At 38.2% G+C, this 25,470-nt stretch overlaps 1 protein-coding gene across 17 annotated transcripts in view; it reads left to right on the forward strand.

Moving 5' to 3' along the window:
* KMT2C (lysine methyltransferase 2C) overlaps window positions 1-25,470 on the forward strand; it is a 298,256-nt gene that overhangs the window by 233,202 nt on the left and 39,584 nt on the right. For 12 of the 17 annotated variants that reach the window (XM_031664996.1, XM_031664992.1, XM_031664993.1 and 9 more), the window contains 13 exons: window positions 3,186-3,290; window positions 3,625-3,672; window positions 4,629-4,754; window positions 4,935-4,967; window positions 5,068-5,187; window positions 11,393-11,525; window positions 11,764-11,978; window positions 13,622-13,695; window positions 15,933-16,115; window positions 16,496-18,376; window positions 18,943-19,235; window positions 21,030-22,846; window positions 25,113-25,224. In XM_031664996.1, coding sequence (XP_031520856.1) covers window positions 3,186-3,290; window positions 3,625-3,672; window positions 4,629-4,754; window positions 4,935-4,967; window positions 5,068-5,187; window positions 11,393-11,525; window positions 11,764-11,978; window positions 13,622-13,695; window positions 15,933-16,115; window positions 16,496-18,376; window positions 18,943-19,235; window positions 21,030-22,846; window positions 25,113-25,224 — 5,140 coding nt within the window. The remainder of the gene's footprint in view (window positions 1-3,185; window positions 3,291-3,624; window positions 3,673-4,628; window positions 4,755-4,934; window positions 4,968-5,067; window positions 5,188-11,392; window positions 11,526-11,763; window positions 11,979-13,621; window positions 13,696-15,932; window positions 16,116-16,495; window positions 18,377-18,942; window positions 19,236-21,029; window positions 22,847-25,112; window positions 25,225-25,470) is intronic. The other 5 variants (XM_031665006.1, XM_031664998.1, XM_031665003.1 and 2 more) reach the window with 2 other exon arrangements.

Consider the following 25,470-nt stretch of genomic DNA (forward strand, 5'->3'; position numbering starts at 1 on the left):
TTTTTGTTTGGCCTCATATGCCTTTTAAAAATCAACTGTATTGAAGTATAACTTACATTTAGTAAATGGAACTATTTTAAGTGTACAGGTGTATAAGATGTAGCAAATTAATTTACCTGTGTAGCTAGTACCAACATCAAGAGTTGTGAAAGAAAATCTTTGGTTTACACTTTGCTGAGGGCAATGTGAGGGGTTATAATTTGGCCAACAGTGACTTTTTTTTTACTAAAAATCTAAGATAGATTTTTGTTAATCATACAGCTGAAATTCAAAACAGAGAAACCAAAATGGATGTGGGGGTAGTTAGGAACTTGCTGGCATACTGTTTTAGTACAGTGAAGTCTGTTGACCTAGGTCATGGTTTCTTACTACTGACAGATTGAGCCAATAATTCTTTGTTGTGGGAGGGAGGCTTTCTGGTGTATTGAAGGATGTTTAACAGCATCTTTGGCCTCATGATGATCAAAAATATCTCCAGATATTGCCAAATATCTTTTGGTGAGCAAAATCGCCCCCTGGTTGAGAATCATTATCCTAAATGCAGTACCTATAGGAACTATTAACAATCAGAAAGGTATGAGAACTTGATATATTTACAGGGTTACAGCAATGTCAGCAAGGCTCTAGGAGTTTAACTCATTGGGTAGGTAAGTGTTGTGATCAGTGTTTCTCCCACTTCTTGGATTTTTATGGTACTGTCAATTGTAAATCATTGTTCTTCTGGTAAGCTTCCTTTTTTACCATTGATTGCATTTGTTACTCAGTTAATTTTATAAACTCATTTTGAAAAACAATTTTAAAGCAATCTTCCACTGAAGAATGACTTTTGTTGTTAAGTAGTTAATGCTTCATTAACTTGGCATTATCCTGAACTGAAATACTGACATTTTTGATTTTGACTTTTTGAAATAATTGGAAGCAATCTTACCCTCTGTTGGACACATGCTTGTCCAGTCTGCCTCACTGTTTGTAGTGAGGTCATGCTTCTTGTTTGTTCAGTTTTAGATATTTTTTAACTCATACTTTAATTCTGTCATTTTAAGTATTGACCTGCTCTTGTCCTTGTCAATATGTTGTTAAAATAATGTATAATGAAAGACCTGTGGGTCCTTCAAAGGATATTTTATGATAAAGTATATCTTGTAACTATCATAACTAGTCACTTGAAGACTTAAATAGGAGCTCTTTGCAGTTGAGTTTTAAAAGGAGAAGGATTGAAATTGGACAGAGAACATATAGGAAAGTTATTGATATAAGTTATTTTTTTCTTAATTTGATTATTTTTTCCACAAAACTACTGAAGAGAGAACAGTTTTACAATAAGGCCAAAACTTGGAGGACAGAAAAATACACCCATTTCAAAACCTAGATTAATTGTTCTTTGCAGTTGAACCACTCTTTTCACTTTATAATGGAAAATTAATGACTAAAGGCTTTTTTAAAACATGTCACTCATTATAGCCTATTATATCAATTTTAATGATTTATTCAGATATAAAATCCTTTAGGTAGGAGCAAACTTGTAAAACAGTCTTTAAAAAATTAGTTATAATTTGTATAGTAGCGTTCCATTACTTTAAAACAAAAAACTGCTATATGACCCCTAAAAAAATTACCCAGAATTTTTTTCTTTCAACCGCAGTGTTATCTAGAAAATGCATTATTGAAATAATTTTCTCTAAAAAGTTCCTGGATATTTGGGCACACAAAACTTAATGTGATATATTATGTATGAATTACATTTTGGAAACTATATAATGGAACCACGACTGTTTGACAGAAATATTTGACCTGGAATATTACATTTATGCCCTCCTCCCCCTTTTAAGTAAAAATAAACTTGAGATGGGTTAAAAATTTCAGTTTCTCTTTACTGAATGACTAATATAATTATTAAAGCAAGCCTAAACAAGAGTTGCAATAGTTTCTTGGTTAAGCGCCAAACCCTTAGAATCCTCCTTGACTTTTCTTTCCCTTTTATTCATCCACGTGTTTGTCTCTGCCTTCAAAATACATCCCAAAGCCAACCACTTGTCTCAGCTTTCCTTAGAACCCTAGTGCTGTCATCACCTCACCTCTCAGACTGCAGCAGTGCCCTTTTCTGATCTTGCCAGCCCTCCCCAATTCCCACCCCACATCTGCTCTACATGGAGCAGCCAGTATATTCCCTTTAAAATATTAGTCATCTCCTATCTTTCAACCTCCCAACACCTTCTCATTACACTTCAGAATAAAACCCAGTCTTCCCCATGATCTCTAAGATCTTACACAGTCTTGCCCTAGCTGCCTCTTTTATCCCTACCACAGTTTTTCTGTTACCGCTCTGGCCTCTCTTGTTGGCAAACCCGGCTTGCCCCAGGGGCTTTATGTCTGCTTTGCCTTGGTTTGGAGGGTTATCACCATCTTTGTGCATATAACTTACTCCCTCATTTAGTTTTCTGCTCAGTCATCTAAAGGTCTTCACAGATCACTCTGTCTAATGCAACATCCCCACAGCTTATTTTTAATCCTTTTTCCTTGTTTTTTCTTTAAATAGCACTTATAGCGATGTCATTTATTTACTAACTCCCTCTGAGAAAGTAAGCCCTCTGAGGGCGTGCACTTTGTTTCAGTCATTGCCCAGTGGGCAGTGCCTCATATGTGATCCATAGACACAGTTCTGTGGGTAGTGAAATACTTTTTTAAATAAATGAATGAATGAGTAATCAGTATGAACAGCAAAGCTGGAAGTACTAACTAGATGGTACCTGGCTTGCACTCCCTGTGGAATTTCTAAAGAGTGAGAGATTTGTCTTTCGTATTTTAACTTTTCCTACTGTGTTTTAATTTCTCAATGTCACTTTTAGACATGCCACTTTCTTAAGCAAAATGTTTTTTTTGCTTTGTTTCTTACAGCAAAGCAAGTTGCTTTGTTTCTTACTCTGTTTCACTTTTATTGCCTACAGGTCTTGAAATTTTGTCTCAATATACATTAGTCACAAGACAAAATAGTCTGAATTTTTAGTAAAGTTTTGTAATTCAAAACGTTGTTTCCTTTGCTATGAAAAACTTTTACTGTAAAATTAAGAGTCTCAGGTTTTTATTCTAGCACTTGCCTCAGTATCTGCTGTACTGTAGGTTTTTAGCAAATGGCTTAATATCTGAGAAAATACTGAAATTTTAAAAAACATATTTACTATATTTAGGTCCTGCTGATGACCCATTAGCTGATATTTCTGAAGTTTTAAACACAGATGATGACATTCTTGGAATAATTTCAGATGATCTAGCAAAATCAGTTGATCATTCAGGTATATATGAATGCTGTTTGCCCTTTCTCTGGTTTCTGATGTGAGTGAGAGGTGTATGGTGTGTGGAACAAGTTTAGCCTTTTGTGTGTTTCCCAGTAACTTTGTTTTTGTTTTTGGCTTTGTTAAAGAACTCAGCATTTTATTTGATCTACCTCAGCTTTCCTGCTTTAGGAGGGGATATAGCAAGTTAATTTCTGTTGTCTTTCTAATTGCATCACATTTAAGGCACGTTGCCTTAAAGTCTTGCTGTATCTTGTTTCTTCTTTTGTTTGCATTTTCCCTCACTTCCCGCTCCTGTGGTAATCATCCATTTTATTTGGTTTGGGTCTTATAGGTCTTGATTTATGCACTTTCCAGGTTGAGAGCTCACCTTTTCCATTTGGTAAGAAACTGAGCAATGGATGACGGCTGACTAGAAGTAGTCTTCTTTTTTTATAGTGATTTCAGCTGAAACAACCTGTAGGTGCATGCTGTTTATCAGTAGTGCTAATGTGTCACTAATCCATACTTTGCTTTTCCCTTTTTGTGTGTGGCTAAAGCATAGCTGTACTGTACTTTGGGTGACTTTGTCAATAGTTTTTCTTTAATGAATAATTTTTTGTTAATATGTGATTTATAATATTACCTAAATGTTGTAGAGCTAGTTCCTAATATAAGATCAAATAAGAACAGACTAAATTTTTACTTTTTAATAGTAATAATATTGAGAAAGCATGAAAAAAATGTAGACGATAAACCATTTTTACATGTGACTTTCAACAAATGTGAGCTACAGCATGTTATAGTTTTGTAAATGTAATGTACATAATCAGAATGTGCCTACAGAATATTTTAAAAATATTACCTATGATTGAAGTTATTTACAAAGGACAATATTAAACACTGAGAATTTTAGGACTTTTCATTTATTTATACAAAACGTATTCCTTTTTACATACTGTGCATAATTGAACTGTACATTTGATACCACTGTTTTCCAAATCAAAGCAATTATTTGTATATAGATTTCTTACAAACTCCTATCTTAATGAAGCTTTTTTTTTTCTTTCTTTTTTTTTTGGCAGAAGTTGGCAAGTTAAAATCAGATGTATTCTTTTGTTCCTCAGGAAATGTTTTTACTTAAGATAGAACTTTACATGGCACCTAATACAAATATATTGTGCCTAATTTTTACTGAGTGACTCTCCAAATTGATATGAGAATTCTAATTCAGAATTACAGACTCTGTTTCTTTATTTTAATCATATTGTTGTATATTAAGTACAGGTAAATAGTGCTATACATTTTTGTGTGAGTATTCTGAATGTACCTTTAAATTTATTTTCCTTACTCTTTTAGATATTGGTCCTGTCCCTGATGATCCTTCTTTGCCTCAGCCAAGTGTCAATCAGAGTTCACGACCATTAAGTGAAGAACAGCTAGATGGGATCCTCAGTCCCGAACTAGACAAAATGGTCACAGATGGTAAAATATTTGCCCTACATCTAGGCTTTCTAAAAGACCTGAGTAAATATGATTTTTAAAGACTTTTGCATGGTTATAATTTAACTTCTAATTATTTCTGTGTCAGTTAAATGCTATTTTGTATCAGTATATTGAATTAGTAGCTGTTAATGTTTCTATTTTTTTTTAAATTTATTCTAGGAGCAATTCTTGGAAAATTATATAAAATTCCAGGTAAATGTGTTTTGATTTTTTAGTTTACGAAAATGGCATTCCCCATACCATGACCCTACTAGTCTTTTAATCTTGTTACTATTACTGTTTTATCTCCTAGAGCTTGGCGGAAAAGATGTTGAAGACTTATTTACAGCTGTACTTAGTCCTGCGAACACTCAGCCAACTCCATTGCCACAGCCTCCCCCACCAACACAGCTGTTGCCAATACACAATCAGGGTATGTTATGACTTTATAATTGTATATTATATCCACACACGTGTGTATATATGTAGGTATATATCCACACACGTGTGTATATATGTGGGTATATATACACACACAAGCAAGTTTTGCCCTGTTCTTTAGTAGCCACATATACAAACTGATAGGGAGAAAAACCCTTTTGTGATGATAGAAAAATACTAACTTTAGTCACATAGCTGTCTCCCTGAAATTCTCTGTAATTCTGTCATTATCCTTATGTCCAGAATTCTTTTGCTCATTCATTGGCAGTAGGGAGGATGTAACGGTGCCTGCCCCCTTCCCTCCCTGCAAGTCCCATTCCCAGCTCACTCCACTCCAGTCATTTCCCACATAGGCACTTCCATATGTGTGGAACTGTCCCCACTCACCTAGCTGCCTGTACTCATTGATGTGCTCTCAGTTTCACTGTCATCTCTCAGAGGTTAGCTGGTTAACCACCCTACCCCATGTTTTTCATTTGTAGCACATGTCACAAATATAATACCTGTTTGGGTAATTAAGGTCTTCCCTTTGGATTGTAAGCTCTTTAAAGGCTAGGGTCATACATGTCTTGCTTATATGCCCTGCCACAGAGTATGTGTTCAGTACATACTTTCATAATAAATCAGTGGCCTTTCTATCCATGTAGACACTGAAATTTTGTGGACGTTTGCCTATTTTGTTCATTTCTCTTCTGCCTACTTATAACTAGCTACCAATTTCTCCCGTTTTCTGTAGAGCTGAAATTTGATAGCCTAGGATTAAGGTCTGTATGAGTAGATAGGGAAATTGGTTACAGGTATGGGAATCTCCTATAGGAAGGAGTTAATGGAGTTGCTTGGTGGCATGTATATAACTCTATATGTAGTTTTGTTTTGTTTTGAGACAGGGTCTCTCTCTGTCACCCAGGCTGACAGGCAGTGGTATGAACGCAATCCACGGCAGCCACGATCTCCTGGGCTCAAGCAATCCTCCTGTCCTCAACCTCCCATGTAACTGTGACCACAGGCACACACCACCATGCCTGGCTAATTTTTTGATTTTTTGCAGAGATAGGGGTCTCACTTTGTTGCCCGGACCAGTCTAAAACTCCTGGGTTCCAGTGATCCTCCCACCTCGGCCTCTCTAAGTGCTGGGATTACAGGCGTGGACCTCTGTGCCCAGCTAGTATATATTTTTGATGATTTGAGCATAGGAACATTTCTCTGTATCCTGTTGTCACTACCTCATGACTATATCCTGAATTGAATAATGTGAATCTTATCCTTTTCTTGTATAAGTGCTAAAGTGTGTGAATAATTTATAACCTTTACTAACAACTTTGTATATACATGAAAAATTACATAATGCACATAATGGAAATATTTGAGTTTTTACCAGTTTAGCCTCTAAACATAAATTTACCTTGAATTTTGCTAGATTCAACATGTGATTTACATGTGGGTATTATACTCATCATAACTACTTCTTGCCTTAATTGTTCCCATATGCTTTTTTTTTTTTTCTTCTGAGATGGAGTCTCACTCTGTCACCCAGGCGGGAGTGCAGTGGTGCGATCTCGGCTTACTGCAACCTCTGCCCTCCAAGTTCAAGTGATTCTCCTGCCTCAGCCTCCCTAGTAGCTGGGATTACAGGTGCCTGCCACCATGCCCAGCTAATTGTTTTTATTTTTAGTAGCGATAGGGTTTCACCATCTTGGTCAGGCTGGTCTTAAACTCCTGACCTTGTGATCCATCCTCTTAGGCCTCCCAAAGTGCTGGGATTACAGGCGTGAGCCACCATGCCTTGCCCCCATATGCTTTTTTAATGATTAAGAACTATTTAGTATTTCTCTTTTCAACTTATAAAAATTACCTGTCTTTATGTTTTCTGAACTGAAAGTGCATATTTTAAAAATCAGAGATATATTTCTTTATTAAAAACATCTTATAGTCATTATGAAAATCACTTCATTGTGCAGTCTCATTTTTAAAAGGTCTTGAGAGGATGACTTCTTTTTCTTTTCTTTTTTTTTTTTTTTTTTGCAAGGTGTTAATGTGTGATACAAGGTGAATAAGGCTGCCTACCATTAGGAGTTTGTAATGCTAATAATGTAGACTTTCAGGTATACAACTAATGTGTAGTATAGTACAGAATAGTACAGCCTTATGAATCACTAAGATTTCATTGTTCTTGTTTGAAAGAATAGTAGTTCTAATGTAAGGGCAAAGCATGATCAAGTTACATACAGGGTGACACATAGTTATTCAATATGGCAACTTTAACATTCTCCAGAGCAAAGGGAGTGGGCATTGTTTAAGGAAGCAAAACTAGAAGTGGACATTGGTGCTGATTGTAAAGGGCTATGAGAAACAGGCAGAGGCAGCTGGCCCTTTCCCTACAGGCTTCTAAGAGCCTTTGAAGACCTCACACCAGTGATGTGATCTGATCACTTACATGTTTTGCTAAGGTAGCTCTGGTATCAATATTGGGAATAAATTTGGGACAAGAAGAGTACTAATGAGGTTATTGTGGTTGAGACTAAGTTAAAAAGTAGGTTCCATGTAAAGATACTTCGGTGCTGATTGAAAGGAAGGAATAGATACGAGAGAAAATGACATTAGAACAAGTAGGACTGTGCTACTGAATGGATATAAGGTATGAGGAAAGGGGGAAATTAAAGTGAATTAGACTATGTATAAACCAGGGGCCCAGGGGATAATCATGAAAGATGGAACAAAGACTTAGTGTGTGTGCTGGTAGAAGGTAGTGGAAGTCAAGTGAATTTAGTTTTAGACCTCTTTTAGGTTGGTAGAAATGGGACATATACACTATTCTGACTTACAGGCAGTTGCAGTTAGTCAAGGAGATGGATGAAAATGTAGGAATTATCTGTGTAATTATGCTAATTGCAGATGTGAGAAGGATGAGATTTATTAAGAGAATATACTGCCAGTAGAGTATAGAATCTCGAGCAGTGCTTTTTAATTAAATGTAGTTAAGTATATGCTTAACTCATCTGATTTATATTAGGTGTGCACATTACATGTTTCTTATCGTTCTTCCTTTTAAAGTTTAGGTGAAAGTAAAAAAAGTAGTGAGAGATTTGAGACATTGAGTGAGAGGTATAGGATCTTGGAAATGAATGATCATTAGAGACAGGTTGTACAGTTAAGTAAGGTGAGTACTTGAAAAACGTTGTTTCATTGGACCATGGGAAGGTTGTTGGTAATCTTCAGTGGAGTAACTTCAGTAGAATTGATGAGAAAGGGGAGGCAAAGTGTAATATGTTATTATGTAATATGTAATATGCTTTATTATCTGATGGTAATAAAGTTCAGAAAGTAGAGAATAGAATTTTCAAGATTGAGGTAGAGTAACTTGAAGTCCCTTTATGTAAAAGTTGTGAAGTAACTTTTGAACTTTTATAAACTAATATGACTAGTTTGGGTAGATATGGTGGACTTGAAAAAAAAAAAAGAGACCACTTCTTGAATAAAGTAAGATGAAATACTTTGCTTTTACTTGTTTGTCCTTGAACAAATTATTTAATTTCTGTGGGTCCTCTTTGCTTAAATGGAGCTGAACATAATAACCTATTTCAATGGGTTTTCGTGAAGCTGTAAAGCTTTTAAGACTGCTTAGCATAGCATAAAGTACTTAACAAATAATAGCTAATATTATTGGGAAAAGTTTCAACATGGTAATATTGTAGTTACAGTAGATGGCACTGATAGATGGCTACAGTATGGATCACATTCTCCTTGCCAATAAACTCTTGTTTCTCCTAATTACATGAAAGACATTCGATATTGTTTATTAAAATTCCACATTCCTTAATGCAGCGGTCCCCAGCCTTTTTGGCACCAGGGACCAGTTTCAAGGAAGACAATTTTTTCACAAACCCAGGTTGGTGGGTTGGGGAATGGTTTTGCGATGCAACTGTTCCACCTCAGATCATGAGGCATTAGATTCTCGTAGGAACACGCTCGCATGCACACTTCACAACAGGGTTCACGCTCCTATGAGAATCTAACGCTGCCGCTGATAGGGTTCATGCTCCTATGAGAATCTAATGCTGCTGCTGATCTGACAGGATGTGGAACTCAGGCCGTAATGGTCACTTGCCCGCTGTTCACCTACTGTGTGGCCGGGTTCCTAACAGGCTATGGACTGGTACCAGTCTATGGCCCCAGAGTTGGGGACCCCTGCCTTAATGGAACCTGCTTTTCACTGAAGTTGAAAATAGATGTAGTATTCTAGTTTGAAAAAAAGCAGAAATCTTGCCCTTTAATCCTTGGAGTAAATGTAAGTGTCATGAGACATTTGTCATTGTGAAAACCTGATCCAGTGGACCCAGCTGTGGTATTTAGTAACATAAGCCCCTTTGTGGAAGTCAGAGAGTTCTAGGAAGTCTTTGAGACAAAATCTTTTAAACTTGTCGGTGATCGTCCTTAGTATCTGCACATACACACTGGAGCTATGTAGGCTTTAGTGTTGTAACATTCACATGATGTGGTTTAGGTGAAAGACCATTACGCATTGGACAATGTACGTGTATGAGACTTTTAATCTCATGGAATGACATTAGATAACAAAAAATCAGGTGATCAGGTTAGGAATTCTCTAGTTATACCAAGTATTAGTCAACTCCGTATTGCCATTTGTGTAATTAATTGGTGATGTGGATCTCCTGTAATAGTATAGCTCTAAGTGTTGCAACAATTAACAGAGGCTTTGTGTATTTCCACAAATCATCAAGTTTAATTGGAGGGCTTTTTGAAGGCACACAAAGTTTTTGTTGTTGTTCTTTCTTTTTTCTGGAAACTGCTCCAATATGGACAGTTGGCATACTTCCAAATAGTTTAGACAAGTAGACTTTCACAATAAGGATTGAAGTTACATGCTTAAAGTAGTGTTGTAAAGAAACATGAGATGGTCTTATTATTTGCCTAATGTCTATTTAGAAAGAAAACGATAAGGTATTTGATGTTTGTGAATAAGCTCGAATGAGAATTCAAATACATTTGGGGGCTGAACTGTAAGTTATAAAAATTAAGCCAAAACCGGAGTGTATATATTTTTAGCAATAATCATCTGATTGATAGTGATAGATATATTGCTTACTCAAAACTATTTAGAGAAAGTATCAGTTTAAGAATCACAGATGGGGTGGACACAGTGGCTCACACCTGTAATCCCAGCACTTTGGAAGGCTGAGGCGGGTAGATCACTTGAGGCAAGAGTTGGAGATCAGCTTGGCCAAAATGGTGAAACCGCACCTCCACTAAAAATACAAAAATTAGCTGGGCATGGTGGCAGGTGCCTGTGATTCCAACTACTCAGGAGGCTGAGGCAGAATTGCTTGAACCTGGGAGGCGGAGGTGGCAGTGAGCTGAGATCTTGCCACTGCACTCCAGCCTGGGTGACTGAGTGAGACTCCATCTCAAAAAAAAAAAAAAGAATAAAAGAATCATAGATGGTTTTTTGTATTAAGAGGAACAGGAATAAAATATAAGAAACATCTGTTTGTAAATTTTTAATGAAGAGAAAGAATATTTGATAAAACTTACTAGCATTTGCTGTGATTCATTCATTTTTTAGGAGTTAATATGTATCGAATAGTTACTCCATACCAGGAACTATGTTCAGAGCTGTACATACATTATCTCAATTAACCCAAATAACAGAATACCTGCAGTTTACAGAAATAGAAATTGATTCTGCTTCTAACAGGTAAAATTGAGGTTCACACCCCAGGCTTTTGGACTCCAGAACACTTGCTATTTCTAGTACACAATAATGAAATAGAGGATCACAGCTGTAGAGATCATATTTCAAAATCTTGTAGCCAAAAGTGACTCTTTAAGTATTATATAATACTGAAAAAAATCCTACTTTTAAATTGCATTAAAGATTTTGATTTAGAAGTACAAGCATCTCTTCTATACTTGGGGATTTGGTTCCAGGACCCCCAGGTATAACCAAAATCTGAGAATACAGAAGTCAAATGTTGGCCCTGTGGAACCTGGCATACAAGAAAAGTTGGTCCTCTCTATGCATGGGTTTCACTGTGTTTTCCATCCGCATTCAGTTTGAAAAAAGTTTGTGTTTATGTGGACCCATGCAATTAAAAACCATGTTGTTCAAGGGTCAACTTTACTTCAGCTCCTTGTTATTTATGAATATTATGCAAACGGAATTATTTTTTTCTGTTAAGATGTTTTTTCACGGATGCCACTCATGAATGGCCTTATTGGACCCAGTCCTCATCTCCCACATAATTCTTTGCCACCTGGAAGCGGACTGGGAACTTTCTCTGCAATTGCACAATCCCCTTATCCTGATGCCAGGTACAAGCCTTATTTTCTATGGAAACTTAAATTGCACTAATTTCTGTTTGCTTTATATATAAATTAGTCTGCTTCAATGATTGTGTATGATATTATTGTAAGTCGCATTTATTGTGGCTTTTGCTATAAACATGTTACTTTTAACTATTTTGTAATAGGTTTTAATGAAAGCTGTACTTGGACATATATTAAAAAGTTATTTTGTGTTTATAAAGTGAAGATATTTATTTTTTCCCAGGGATAAAAATTCAGCCTTTAATCCAATGGCAAGTGATCCTAACAACTCTTGGACATCATCAGCTCCCACTGTGGAAGGAGAAAATGACACACTGTCGAATGCTCAGAGAAGCACGCTTAAGTGGGAGAAAGAGGAGGCTCTGGGTGAAATGGCCACAGTTGCACCGGTTCTGTACACCAATATTAATTTCCCCAACTTAAAGGAAGAATTCCCTGGTAAGTCATGAATATATTATTTCTCTCTATTTTACCAACTTGTCACATGTGCAATAACTTTTTTTTTTTACCTGTAATAGAGAGGTAGCTTAACTAATTTTCATCTATGATGACCCACAATATGAAGATTCCCTAGATATCTAGAAACATCTAGCATGTTTACTTTGTCCTAGACCACGCATCCATTCTCATATTTCCCAAAAGTTAGTTTCAATTAATGAAATGGTCAGTTTTTCAGCTCCTAGCAGTGCTTATTAATATGTGGAAATCAGTGTTATGTGATTCTTCAAAAATTTCTAAAACCCAAACTATCATTTAATCAAAAATATTGCTAGGCTAAATCAGTGAATTCTAAGTAGTGTTTATAGGAAACGAATTCAATATTGTCTTCCCTTCTTCCCCCCTCACCTTCCCTGACTGTCCAGCTATTACCACTGCCTCTTGAAAAAAGCAGATGATAAAATAATAGTACAGTTTGTGAAAATTCTGATTAACCAGTGAATGAGACATTTGGATTAATGAGATGTAAATTATTGAATATATGCAAGCAATGCAGTTTTATTATTTTGAGTTCATGGTGTCAGACAAACCAGGATTGAAAAAGTTATTCAGACTCAGTTTTGCAATTGTTTCCCAGCTATCTATCAGTACACAAACTCTTAAATTACTAGAAGGGTACCTGGAAGTGACTTTTCATTTGAATGACCCCTGGTTTTTAGGTACCTTTTTGGATTGGCGTCTTCATGGTACTTTATTCCTTATGTATTGTAATAAATGAAATGCTTTTTATCCAACAATAGAAATCAATGGTTTGATGCAGGGAGACCTGTGAAGGCAGTGTCCCATTCTTCAACCACTTTCTTTCCATGCTTACATTTGCTGTTTATGAACATATATGGGTATGTTGTCATTTTGTGTCAGCACAAATTGTCCTTACAGCAGAGCTATAACTTTTTTAAAAGTGTTTTTCTTTAATAATTTTATTCGTGATTCAAGAACCTCATGAAATACTGTGTTAAAGCTGTTGGTCTATGAACTGATTTTTCATTTTCATTGGCTTTTTGGAAGCTTGCTTTCTTTTTGTAATGTGGAATAAATAATTTCTGTATTTATCTTATCGTTAACTGTTGATCGTAGCCAAGCATCTTCATTTTGTATACCATCATGACACTGAATTTCATAGAAATGGTTTGAACTGATTACTTTTCCATGTGTTTGTCCGCAAATGCTAGTGAGATGCTTATTTATGACTTTGTTTACTTCTGGTAGGTCAAATTGATAGACTTCTGTTTAGCGCAGATGTTTTACAAACCTACATTTTGTTTCTGGTGGTATCGTACCACCAGAGGGAATTTATTGTGTTTGGCTTACATTTTTGCTACTTTGTCCCTTGAATCTAAAAAAAAACTTCCCAACTTTATAAGCTAGGTTGTTAATGAGGCAACACTTCATTTAGAAAACATTCGTTTGGCCTACAGTATGCCAGCATCTTTGTTCTTTGTAAAGAACTTAATATAGGTCTACTACCTCATGAGAATACGGCCTGAATAAGATTAACTGTCAGCAGTTCATCAACATTTTTTATTACAGCATGTCATTAGCATGACTCTGAGAAACTGTTATACTCTGTTCTTTTGTTGCAGATTGGACTACTAGAGTGAAGCAAATTGCCAAATTGTGGAGAAAAGCAAGCTCACAGGAAAGAGCACCATATGTGGTATTTTAAGAAACTCCTATCTTTTAAATATTTAAATACAATGCTTGAACCTTATTTGTATTAGGTTAATAAAAAAACAAATTTCCATTTCAGAAAATGCTTTTTAGTACCTGTACAACAAGCAACTTTATTTTTACAGTGATTTTCTAACTCCTTATGTCTTAATAGAGAGTGTGACATTTTTATAAGCAAGTTAACAGAACCAAAATGTTGAAGATTGAAAATCAGCTATTATAGGGGGCAGGATGAATTCATTTCACTTCAAAATTGTTTTATCTCTTCAGTCGAGGTACCGTTGGCAGTCTGTATCCATGAGTTCTATATATGTGGATTCAACCAACCATAGATAAATATTTTGGAAAAACGTCTATACTGAAGTTGTACAGACTCTTTTCCTTGTCATTGTTTTTTAAACAATATAGTATAACAACGATTTACGTAACATTTATATTGTGTTAAGTATTGCAAGTAATCTGAAGATGACTTAAAGTATACAGGAGGGGCCAGGCACAGTGGCCCACACCTGTAATTCCAGCACTTTGAGAGGCCAAGGTGGGCAGATGGCTTGAGCCCAGTAGTTTAAGACCCGCCTGGGCAACATAGCCAAGACTTCGTCTCTATAAAAAAATGAAAAAATTAGCTGGGTATGATGGCGCATACCTGTGTAGTCTCAGCTACTTGAGAGATTTGAGGGGTTGAGGCTTCAGTGAGCCAAAATTGCGCCACTGCATTCCAGCCTAGGTGACAGAACAAGACCCTGCTATGTCAAAAAATAAAAAAGGAGAAAGTATACAGGAGGATATGTGTAGGTTATATGCAAATACTATGACATTTTCTATAAGGGGCTTGAGCATCTGTGGATTTTGGTATCTGCAGGGAATCCTGGAACCAATAGTCCATGGATACAGAGGGACAACTGTACTCAATTTGGAGAGTGGATTGGCATGCCTCAGTGTCTTCCACAGTCACCTCTTTTCTTGTTAGGTTTCATAGCGAATCTGTGCATCTTCAAAGAGAAATATTTAGACATCTTTAAAGAGTTTTTGACACATGATCTTTGCCATGAACTATTAGGTAATTTTATAAGATTCGCAGTTCATATGGTAAATTATTTTCTCCCAAAGAGCCAAATTAAGATTGTCAGCTGGAACCAAATCCTTGCTTTCATTTTAAAGCATATTAAATGTGTATTATTGTTGGAAAATATATATAGTTGTTTTCCAGCTTGTTCCCCAGTGCGCATATTTTCAGTTACAGTGATTATTTTGAATAGAGCATATATGTGTGTATATGCTCTATCACATATATATAGATGTATTGATATGCTCTGTTTTATCTTGACTTTAATTAGGTAATGACAGAATTTTTTAAATTTTTAAGTGATTTCATTAACGATACGTTTCAAATATCCAGATTTTTTTTTTTTTTTTTTAAAGACTGATTGGATATTTTCTTTTTTTCTAAAAAATTTTTTTTTTTTTTTTTGAGACAGAGTTTTGCTCTTGTTGCCCAGGCTGGAGTGCAACCATGCGATCTTGGCTCACCACAACCTCCGCCTCCCGGGTTCAAGTGATTCTCCTGCCTCAACCTCCCGAGTAGCTGTGATTACAGGCATGTGCCACCACACCTGGCTAATTTTGTATTTTTAGTAGAGACAGGGTGTCTCCATATTGTTCAGGCTGGTCTTGAACTCCTGACCTCAGACCTCAGGTGATCCGCCCGCCCCAGCCTACCAAAGTACTGAGATTACAGGCGTGATCCACTGCGCCCGGCCTAGTTTTGTATTTTTAGTGGAGATGGGGGTTTCACCATGTTGGTCAGGCTGGTCTTGAACACCTGGCCTCAGGCGCTCCACCTGCCTTGGCCTCCCAAAGTGCTGGGATTTAGAGCATGAGCCACCATGCCTGGCCCCAGCCCCTTCTTTCTAAATTGAAGGAGACGTGATTTCTAAGGATGTATTAAGAAAACTAGGAGCTAAAATATTAAATCACACCTGGGATCTTTAAGCTTAATTCAAATACATAGAGAGGATTATATCCTCAACTGATAGATACTGTGCACTGTAAAGAGAGAAGACGAGTTAGTGTCCAGATCCTTTTTTGGGAGGTGCCATAAGTATTTCAGCATTTTACCTGACTTTTTTTTCTTTTATTTGAGAAAGTTCATGATAGTTTTATTTTATTCCTTAAAACGTTTAACATAATCTGGGGAATATTTTTTGTCTTCTTTTGTCAAAGCAAAAAGCCAGAGATAACAGAGCTGCTTTACGCATTAATAAAGTACAGATGTCAAATGATTCCATGAAAAGGCAGCAACAGCAAGATAGCATCGATCCCAGCTCTCGTATTGATTCGGAGCTTTTTAAAGATCCATTAAAGCAAAGAGAATCAGAACATGAACAGGAATGGAAATTTAGACAGGTATGGAATTTTTGGATAATCTACTTTTTGAAGTTGCATTTTTATGTTTTGAGAGGGAGGTCTTTGCATTATTATTTTAGAATATAGTTCTTAGACCATGAAAATTTGATTAAGGATAGACTTGTTTCTCTTTTCAGTAAAATATATTTAAATTGATTTGGGAAGTTTATTGAAATATTATAAACAATATACTGCCCTAGGCACAAATGGAACATGCCATGATGAGTAATTTCTCTTCTTCAGGAATTCATAATCTAATATGGGAGCAATCTGGTAGCTGCTGACATCAAACAAATTAACTTTCTGTTGCTTTTTCCCCCCATGATGGTAGTTTTCTTCCTTAACCTAAATGTGATTGCTTTTTCTTTCTATTTTAATAGCAAATGCGTCAGAAAAGTAAGCAGCAAGCTAAAATTGAAGCCACACAGAAACTTGAACAGGTGAAAAATGAGCAGCAGCAGCAGCAACAACAGCAGTTTGGTTCTCAGCATCTTCTGGTGCAGTCTGGTTCAGATACACCAAGTAGTGGGATACAGAGTCCCTTGACACCTCAGCCTGGCAATGGAAATATGTCTCCTGCACAGTCATTCCATAAAGAACTGTTTACAAAACAGCCACCCAGTACCCCTACATCTACATCAGATGATGTGTTTGTAAAACCACAAGCTCCACCTCCTCCTCCAGCCCCATCCCGGATTCCCATTCAGGAGGGTCTTTCTCAGGCTCAGACTTCTCAGCCACCGTCACCACAAGTGTTTTCTCCTGGGTCCTCCAACTCACGACCACCATCTCCAATGGATCCGTATGCAAAAATGGTTGGTACCCCTCGACCACCTCCTGTGGGCCATAGTTTTTCCAGAAGAAATTCTGCTGCACCAGTGGAAAACTGTACACCTTTATCATCGGTATCTAGGCCCCTTCAAATGAATGAGACAACAGCAAATAGGCCATCCCCAGTCAGAGATTTATGTTCTTCCTCCATGACAAATAATGACCCCTATGCAAAACCTCCAGACACACCTAGGCCTGTGATGACAGATCAATTTCCCAAATCCTTGGGCCTCTCCCGGTCTCCTATAGTTTCAGAACAAACTGCAAAAGGCCCTGTAGCAGCTGGAACCAATGATCACTTTACTAAACCATCTCCTAGGGCAGATGTGTTTCAAAGACAACGGATACCTGACCCATATGCACGACCCTTGTTGGCACCTGCACCTCTTGATAGTGGTCCTGGACCTTTTAAGACTCCAATGCAACCTCCTCCATCCTCTCAGGATCCTTATGGATCAGTGTCACAGGCATCAAGGCGATTGTCTGTTGACCCTTATGAAAGGCCTGCTTTGACACCAAGACCTATAGATAATTTTTCTCATAATCAGTCAAATGATCCATATAGTCAGCCTCCCCTAACCCCACATCCAACAATGAATGAATCTTTTGCCCATCCTTCAAGGGCTTTTTCCCAGCCTGGAACCATATCAAGGCCAACATCTCAGGACCCATACTCCCAGCCCCCAGGAACTCCACGACCTGTTGTAGATTCTTATTCCCAATCTTCAGGAACAGCTAGGTCTAATACAGACCCTTACTCTCAACCTCCTGGAACTCCCCGGCCTGCTACTGTTGACCCATATAGTCAGCAGCCCCCAACCCCAAGACCATCTACACAGACTGACTTGTTTGTTACATCTGTAACTAATCAGAGGCATTCTGATCCATATGCTCATCCTCCCGGAACACCAAGACCTGGAATATCTATCCCTTACTCTCAGCCACCAGCAACACCAAGGCCAAGGATTTCAGAGGGTTTTACTAGGTCCTCAATGACAAGACCAGTCCTCATACCAAATCAGGATCCTTTCCTGCAAGCAGCACAAAACCGAGGACCAGCTTTACCTGGCCCGTTGGTAAGGCCACCCGATACATGTTCCCAGACACCTAGGCCCCCTGGACCTGGCCTTTCAGACACATTTAGCCGTGTTTCCCCATCTGCTGCCCGTGATCCCTATGATCAGCCTCCGGTGACTCCAAGATCTCAGTCGGACTCTTTTGGAACCAGTCAAACTGCCCATGATGTTGCTGATCAGCCAAGGCCTGGGTCAGAGGGGAGCTTCTGTGCATCTTCAAACTCTCCAATGCACTCCCAAGGCCAGCAGTTCTCTGGTGTCTCCCAGCTTCCTGGACCTGTGCCAACTTCAGGAGTAACTGATACACAGAATACTGTGAATATGGCCCAAGCAGATACAGAAAAATTGAGACAGGTAAACACATTGTATGTTCTCAGTTTTAAGTGTATTATTTGAGGAAGCTGTTCATTTCATCAAACTGAGTAATTTCTACACAGTGGTTAATTTCTTATTTTTTTAATTCTGTAGAGTTTGTCATACTGCAAAAAAGAAAAATGAAATTGATGAAATTAACACCAGTTTAATTTATTCTGTATCTGATTTCAGTCTTCATGAATTCACATCGGATCCTTAAATATTGGAGCTTTGTTTTCTGATAGTTGTCTGGCAAGTAAAAGTACCCAAATCATCAAATTACTTTTCCTAATATATTGAAGAGTTAAATGTAACTGGTGTTTCATCAGACTTTGAAATATTACAGTAGCCACATAATGAAAGTATCAGGATTTAAAAAGCCACTAACCTGCCAGGCACAGTGGCACATGCCTGTAATCCCAGCTACTTGAGAGGCTGAGACAGGAGGATTGCTTGAGCCCAGGAATTTGAGGCCAGCCTGGGCTATCTAAAAATAAAAAGCCAATAACCCTTAAAAAGCCATTAATTACCACAAATTCCAGTGATTTTTGTTTCTTCCCATTTAGCGGCAGAAGTTGCGTGAAATTATTCTTCAGCAGCAACAGCAGAAGAAGATTGCAGGTCGGCAGGAGAAGGGGTCACAGGACTCACCCGCAGTGCCTCATCCAGGGCCTCTTCAACACTGGCAACCAGAGAATATTAACCAGGCTTTCGCCAGACCCCCACCTCCTTATCCTGGGAACATTAGGTCTCCTGTTGCCCCTCCTTTAGGACCTAGATATGCTGTTTTCCCAAAAGATCAGCGTGGACCCTATCCTCCTGATGTTGCTAGTATGGGGATGAGACCTCATGGATTTAGGTAATGCTTTTAATTTCCTGCCAAATTTAAATTGCTATTAGAAGAGGGAAACAGAGCCAAGTGTGGTGGCTTGTGCCTGTAATCCTAGCTATTGGCTGAGGCAGGAGGATTGCTTGAATCTAGGAGTTTGAGACCAGCCTGGGCAATATAGTGAGACCCCCCCCACCTCTTCAACTAATTTAAAAATTAAAAAAAATAAATATACAAATGAAGTTAGTATTAATCGGGAAGCTATTACTGCTTTCTATTTCTTTCTCCCCTCTGATATATATATAATCAGTTATTTTCTGCTAATGAGAGGTCATAGACATTTTTTCCCCCTCTAAGAACTCTAGAGACTCTGAAAACGTTACCTTTGTTTTTAAGTATTAACTGTATTAGCACTACCTTGCACCCTTAATGATGTAGTTTATCATACGACATCCTCAAAATGTAGCTATTCTGTGTAGGCAAAGCCTCCTACGATTTGATGAGACTTGTCCTCTCTCCAAATTTCTACCTTTTAAGTTTACATTCTAGATTAATTTTAGGCTGGGTGCAGTGGCTCATGCCTGTAATCCCAGTACTTTGGGAGGCCAAGGAGGGCGGATCACTTGAGGTGGAGTTCGAGACCAATCTGGCCAACATGGTAAAACCCTGTCTCTAGTAAAAATCAAAAATGTGCCGCGCCTGTGTTCCCAGCTATTCGGGAGGCTGAGACAAAAGGATTGCTTGAACCCAGGAGGTGGAGGTTGCAGTGAGCCGAGGTAATGCCACTGCACTCCAGCCTGGGAGACAGAACAAGACTCTGTCTCAATTAAAATAATAATAATAATAAATTTTAGAGATTTCTAAACTGAAAGGACTTTCCCTTTGGGAACTTTCCATGGTGAGATAGGGTTGTAAGTTAGTGGCGATGAATCATAAGAATGTTTCCTTTTTCAAAGTGGCTAAAGTCAAAGCCAAACCTATGCCCTAGTTATAATAAGGAAATAGTTCTTTAAGATATGCTTTTTAGTTTTATGTCTTTTAGTCTTATATCTACCTCCATGTTATATTCTTTTAGTTTCCTTTTCTTCTACCTTAGTTGTAATTTTTGCCTCTTGCTACATTTTATATTCTGTGTAAGTTGCCTGTAATCTTATTCTTAATTTCCCTTTTTTCTTCCACCTTATTATAATTTATGCCTCTTGCTATGCTTTATATTCTATGTAAGTTGCCTGTAATCCTATCTAGAAGGAAGTACAATATAAAATAGCCCAACAATTTATTCATTTACTTAATCTCTATAGATGAGGCCTACTCGTCTTTTTCTCTGACTATAAATTTAGTCTATTCCATCGTCAAACCTCTGCCTTTGTAGTCTCACGTACTGAGGCCTGTAAGTCCCTCAATAGGTATGAAGACCTATCTTAACTCAAACATCCTCCCCAAATCAGCTTCCTCCATTGAACCTCCCTAAATATAGATAAAAGAAACTCTTCCTGAAAAACTCGAGTAGTATTGTTCTTACCTCTAAACAATTGATTTCATCTGCTTGGTGGTTGTTCCTTTGTCTTCATTTTTGTTATCTGTTAAATCTTAAGCCTTTAGAGCTCAGATACGGTGTTCGTTATAGGATACTTAGCAAAATCTTACTTGCATATTAGTATCTGTAAATACTTTTTAATGGCGATAGCTTTGCTTTTGTAAGTCATTGTATTTGGCAACATTAATTTTATATCTACAATTTAATTGAAAACTTCCCCTTTTTTTCAACTTAACTCTAAATTTAACATAGTACCTTTTGCTTTTTTTATTTTTTATTTTTTTAAGATTTGGATTTCCAGGAGGTAGTCATGGTACCATGCCGAGTCAAGAGCGCTTCCTTGTGCCTCCTCAACAAATACAGGGATCTGGAGTTTCTCCACAACTAAGAAGATCAATATCTGTAGATATGCCTAGGCCTTTAAATAACTCACAAATGAATAATCCAGTTGGACTTCCTCAGCATTTTTCACCACAGAGCCTGCCAGTTCAGCAGCACAACATACTGGGCCAAGCATATATTGAACTGAGACATAGGGCTCCTGACGGAAGGCAACGGCTGCCTTTCAGTGCTCCACCTGGCAGCGTTGTAGAGGCGTCTTCTAATCTGAGACATGGAAACTTCATTCCCCGGCCAGAGTTTCCGGGCCCTAGACACACAGAGCCCATGAGACGACCTCCCCACGGTCTACCTAATCAGCTACCTGTGCACCCAGATTTGGAACAAGTGCCACCATCTCAACAAGAGCAAGGTCATTCTGTCCATTCATCTTCTGTGGTCATGAGGACTCTGAATCATCCACTAGGTGGTGAATTTTCAGAAGCTCCTTTGTCAACATCTGTACCATCTGAAACAACGTCTGATAATTTACAGATAACCACCCAACCTTCTGATGGTCTAGAAGAAAAACTCGATTCTGATGACCCTTCTGTGAAAGAACTGGATGTTAAAGACCTTGAGGGGGTTGAAGTCAAAGACTTAGATGATGAAGATCTTGAAAACTTAAATTTAGATACAGAGGATGGCAAGGTAGTTGAATTGGATACTTTAGATAATTTGGAAACTAATGATCCCAACCTGGATGACCTCTTAAGGTCAGGAGAGTTTGATATCATTGCGTATACAGATCCAGAACTTGACCTGGGAGATAAGAAAAGCATGTTTAATGAGGAGCTAGATCTTCCAATTGATGATAAGTTAGATAATCAGTGTGCATCTGTTGAACCCAAAAAAAAGGAACAAGAAGACAAAACTCTGGTTCTCTCTGATAAACATTCACCACAGAAAAAATCCACTGTTACCAATGAGGTAAAAATGGAAGTATTGTCTCCAAATTCTAAGGTGGAATCCAAATGTGAAACTGAAAAAAGTGATGAGAATAAAGATAATGTTGACCCTCCCTGCTCACAGGCTTCTGCTCACTCAGACCTAAATGATGGAGAAAAGACTTCTTTGCATCCTTGTGATCCAGATCTATTTGAGAAAAGAACAAATCGAGAAACTGCTGACTCCAGTGCAAATGTCATTCAAGGATCCACTCAACTACCTGCTCAAGATGTAATAAACTCTTGTGGCATAACTGGATCAACTCCAGTTCTCTCAAGTTTACTTGCTAATGAAAAATCTGATAATTCAGACATTAGGCCATTGGGGTCTCCACCACCAACTCTGCCGGCCTCACCATCTAATCATGTGTCAAGTTTGCCTCCTTTAATAGCACCGCCTGGCCATGTTTTGGATAATACCGTGAATTCTAATGTAACAGTAGTCTCTAGGGTAAACCATGTTTTTTCTCAGGGTGTGCAGGTAAATCCAGGATTCATTCCAGGTCAGTCAACAGTTAACCACAATTTGGGGACAGGAAAACCTACAACTCAAACTGGGTCTCTCACAAGTCAGTCTGGTACCAGTAGCGTGTCTGGACCCCAACAACTAATGATTCCTCAAACATTAGCACAGCAGAATAGAGAGAGGCCCCTTCTTCTAGAAGAACAGCCGCTGCTTCTACAGGATCTTTTGGATCAAGAAAGGCAAGAACAGCAGCAGCAAAGACAGATGCAAGCCATGATTCGTCAGCGATCAGAACCATTCTTCCCTAATATTGGTAGGAATTTTCTTGAGTCTCAGCATATGTTACTGTGGGTATTAGAGTGGCATGCGATATGCTTAGAAGATTTTATTATTAGAATTACAGTTGGAACAGAGCACTGAGTTTTTCTATTCCTCCTTGAGGGTTTTTGTTTTGTTTTGAGATGGAGTCTCACTGTGTCACCCAAGATGGAGTGCAGTGGGGTGATCTCAGCTCACTGCAACCTCCACCTTCTGGGTTCAAGTGATTCTCCTGCCTCAGCCTCCCAAGTAGCTGGGACTACAGACACGCGCCACCATGCCTGGCTAATTTTTGTATTTTTAGTAGAGGTGCGGGTTTTTACCACGTTGGCCAGGCTGGTCTCGAACTCTTGACCTCAGGTGAGCTGCCCGTCTTGGCATCCCAAAGTGCTGGGATTACAGGTATGAGCTACCATGCCTGGCCCTCCTTGAGCTTTAAAATGAAAGCAGTTGGCTGAGCACAGTGTGGCTCATGCCTGTAATCCTAGCACTTTGGGAGGCCAAAGCAGGTAGATTGCCTCATCTCAGGAGTTCCAGACCAGCCTGGGCAACATGGGACATGGATGAAGCTGGAAACCATCATTCTCAGCAAAATAACACAGGAACAAAAAACCATACACTGCATGTTCTCACTTGTAAGTGGGAATTGAACAGTGAGAACATATGGACACAGGGAGGGGTACATCACACATTGGGGCCTGTCGGGGGTGGAGGGCTATTGGATGGATAGCATGAGGAGAAATACCTAATGTAGATGACGGGTTGATGGGTGCAGCAAACCACCATGGCACGTGTATACCTGTATAACAAACCAGCACATTCTGCACAAGTATCACAGAACTTAAAAGTATAATAATTTTTTAAAAAATCCAAAAAATTAGCTGCGAATAGCAGTGCTCGCCTGTAGTCCCACCTATTCGGGAGGCATAGGCAGGAGAATGGCGTGAACCTGGGAGGTGGAAGTTGCAGTGAGGCAAGATGGCACCATTGCACTCCAGCCTGGGTGACAGAGCAAGACTGTCTCAAAAAAAAAAAAGAAAGCAATGAAGAGTTTTAGATTCTTTCCAGGTAAATTAAGAGATTCAAAACTGGGTTACAAACTTCCCTCAATTCTATTATTTATGGAATTGTTTAATAGAAACTAGTTGTCTCCTTAGATCCTACATTCCAACCATTGTTGCCATATGTTTTCAGTCATGGAGGGATGAATTTAAGAAAATTATGATAGAAATAAAGCTTTTTGGCCAGGCGCAGTCGCTCAAGCCTGTAATCCCAGCACTTTGGGAGGCCGAGACGGGCAAATCACGAGGTCAGGAGATCGAGACCATCCTGGCTAACACGGTTAAACCCCGTCTCTACTAAAAAAACTACAAAAAACTAGCCGGGCGAGGTGGCGGGTGCCTGTAGTCCCAGCTACTCGGGAGGCTGAGGCAGGAGAATGGCGTGAACCCGGGAGGCGGAGCTTGCAGTGAGCCGAGATCGCTGCCACAGCGCTCAAGCCTGGGTGACAGAGTGAGACTCCGTCTCAAAAAAAAAAAAGAGAAAGCTTTTTACTGTCCTTTTGTGTATGACAAATGCTTGGCAATTTTTTGCTATATAAACCTCTTTAACTTGTTTCTAATGGTTTACTGATTCTAAAAACAACAGAAGCAATGCAGTCAAAATGCCTCAGTGCCTCTAAGAATAAGAATTAGCAATCAAAGGGCACATGTCTAAGCAACGTGTCTTGTTCTAAATAATAAAATTGATGTTCCATTTTATATATCCCCAATTTCATCATTTTGCTCCTTTTTTTTTTATTTAGATGCAAATAGGTTTTTTCTTAGTAGCTTCTTACTGTGAGGGTATACCCTTAAGAAATTGGTACATTTTTCTTTTAAGAGTGATAACTAATTTAGTAGAATTCCTTAGTATTGCAAATTCTTATTTGTGATGTTATATTTACTGAAGAAGCCATTCTGATTAGCATTGCAAAAGTTTGGATGAAAGGGAATTAATTGCATTGCTTTAGATGGTTGCTTATAATCTCCCTTAAATTTGACTTTTTGTTTTAATTCCTGCAGGACTAAGGTATTAAAGCATGATTCAACTAAGAACTACTGAGATGTGATTAAACCGAGGATAAGGTTGCCATCTCAGAAATCTGTAATGATTATTAAATAGTAAAAGTTTAAGAGCCTGCAAATTACATAATGCTTGTGATATTTGAATTAGCTTGAACCAATTACTATGAAATAAGTAACTTTATATTTCTTTTCTAGATTTTGATGCAATTACAGATCCAATAATGAAAGCCAAAATGGTGGCCCTTAAAGGCATAAATAAAGTGATGGCACAAAACAATCTGGGCATGCCACCAATGGTGATGAGCAGGTAGGTGGACGGGGAGGGGCTGATGGTTTTTACTGGACATCTAGACACGTTCATGAAATCATTACTAGTTTAAAAAAACACATACAGAAAATTGAAAGCCCTTGTTCTAGGAATGAACAATACTATTTAAGTTGTCATGGTATCAGCTCGATATGATCAGATATAAAATGCTATGCCAATGTAAGAAATTAGTGTAAGAACCAGTGTAAGAGCATTAGTCTAAAGGATGGTAAACGTAAAACATCT

The sequence above is a fragment of the Papio anubis genome, chromosome 4 (genome assembly GCF_008728515.1).
Source record: "Papio anubis isolate 15944 chromosome 4, Panubis1.0, whole genome shotgun sequence".
NCBI lineage: Eukaryota > Metazoa > Chordata > Mammalia > Primates > Cercopithecidae > Papio > Papio anubis.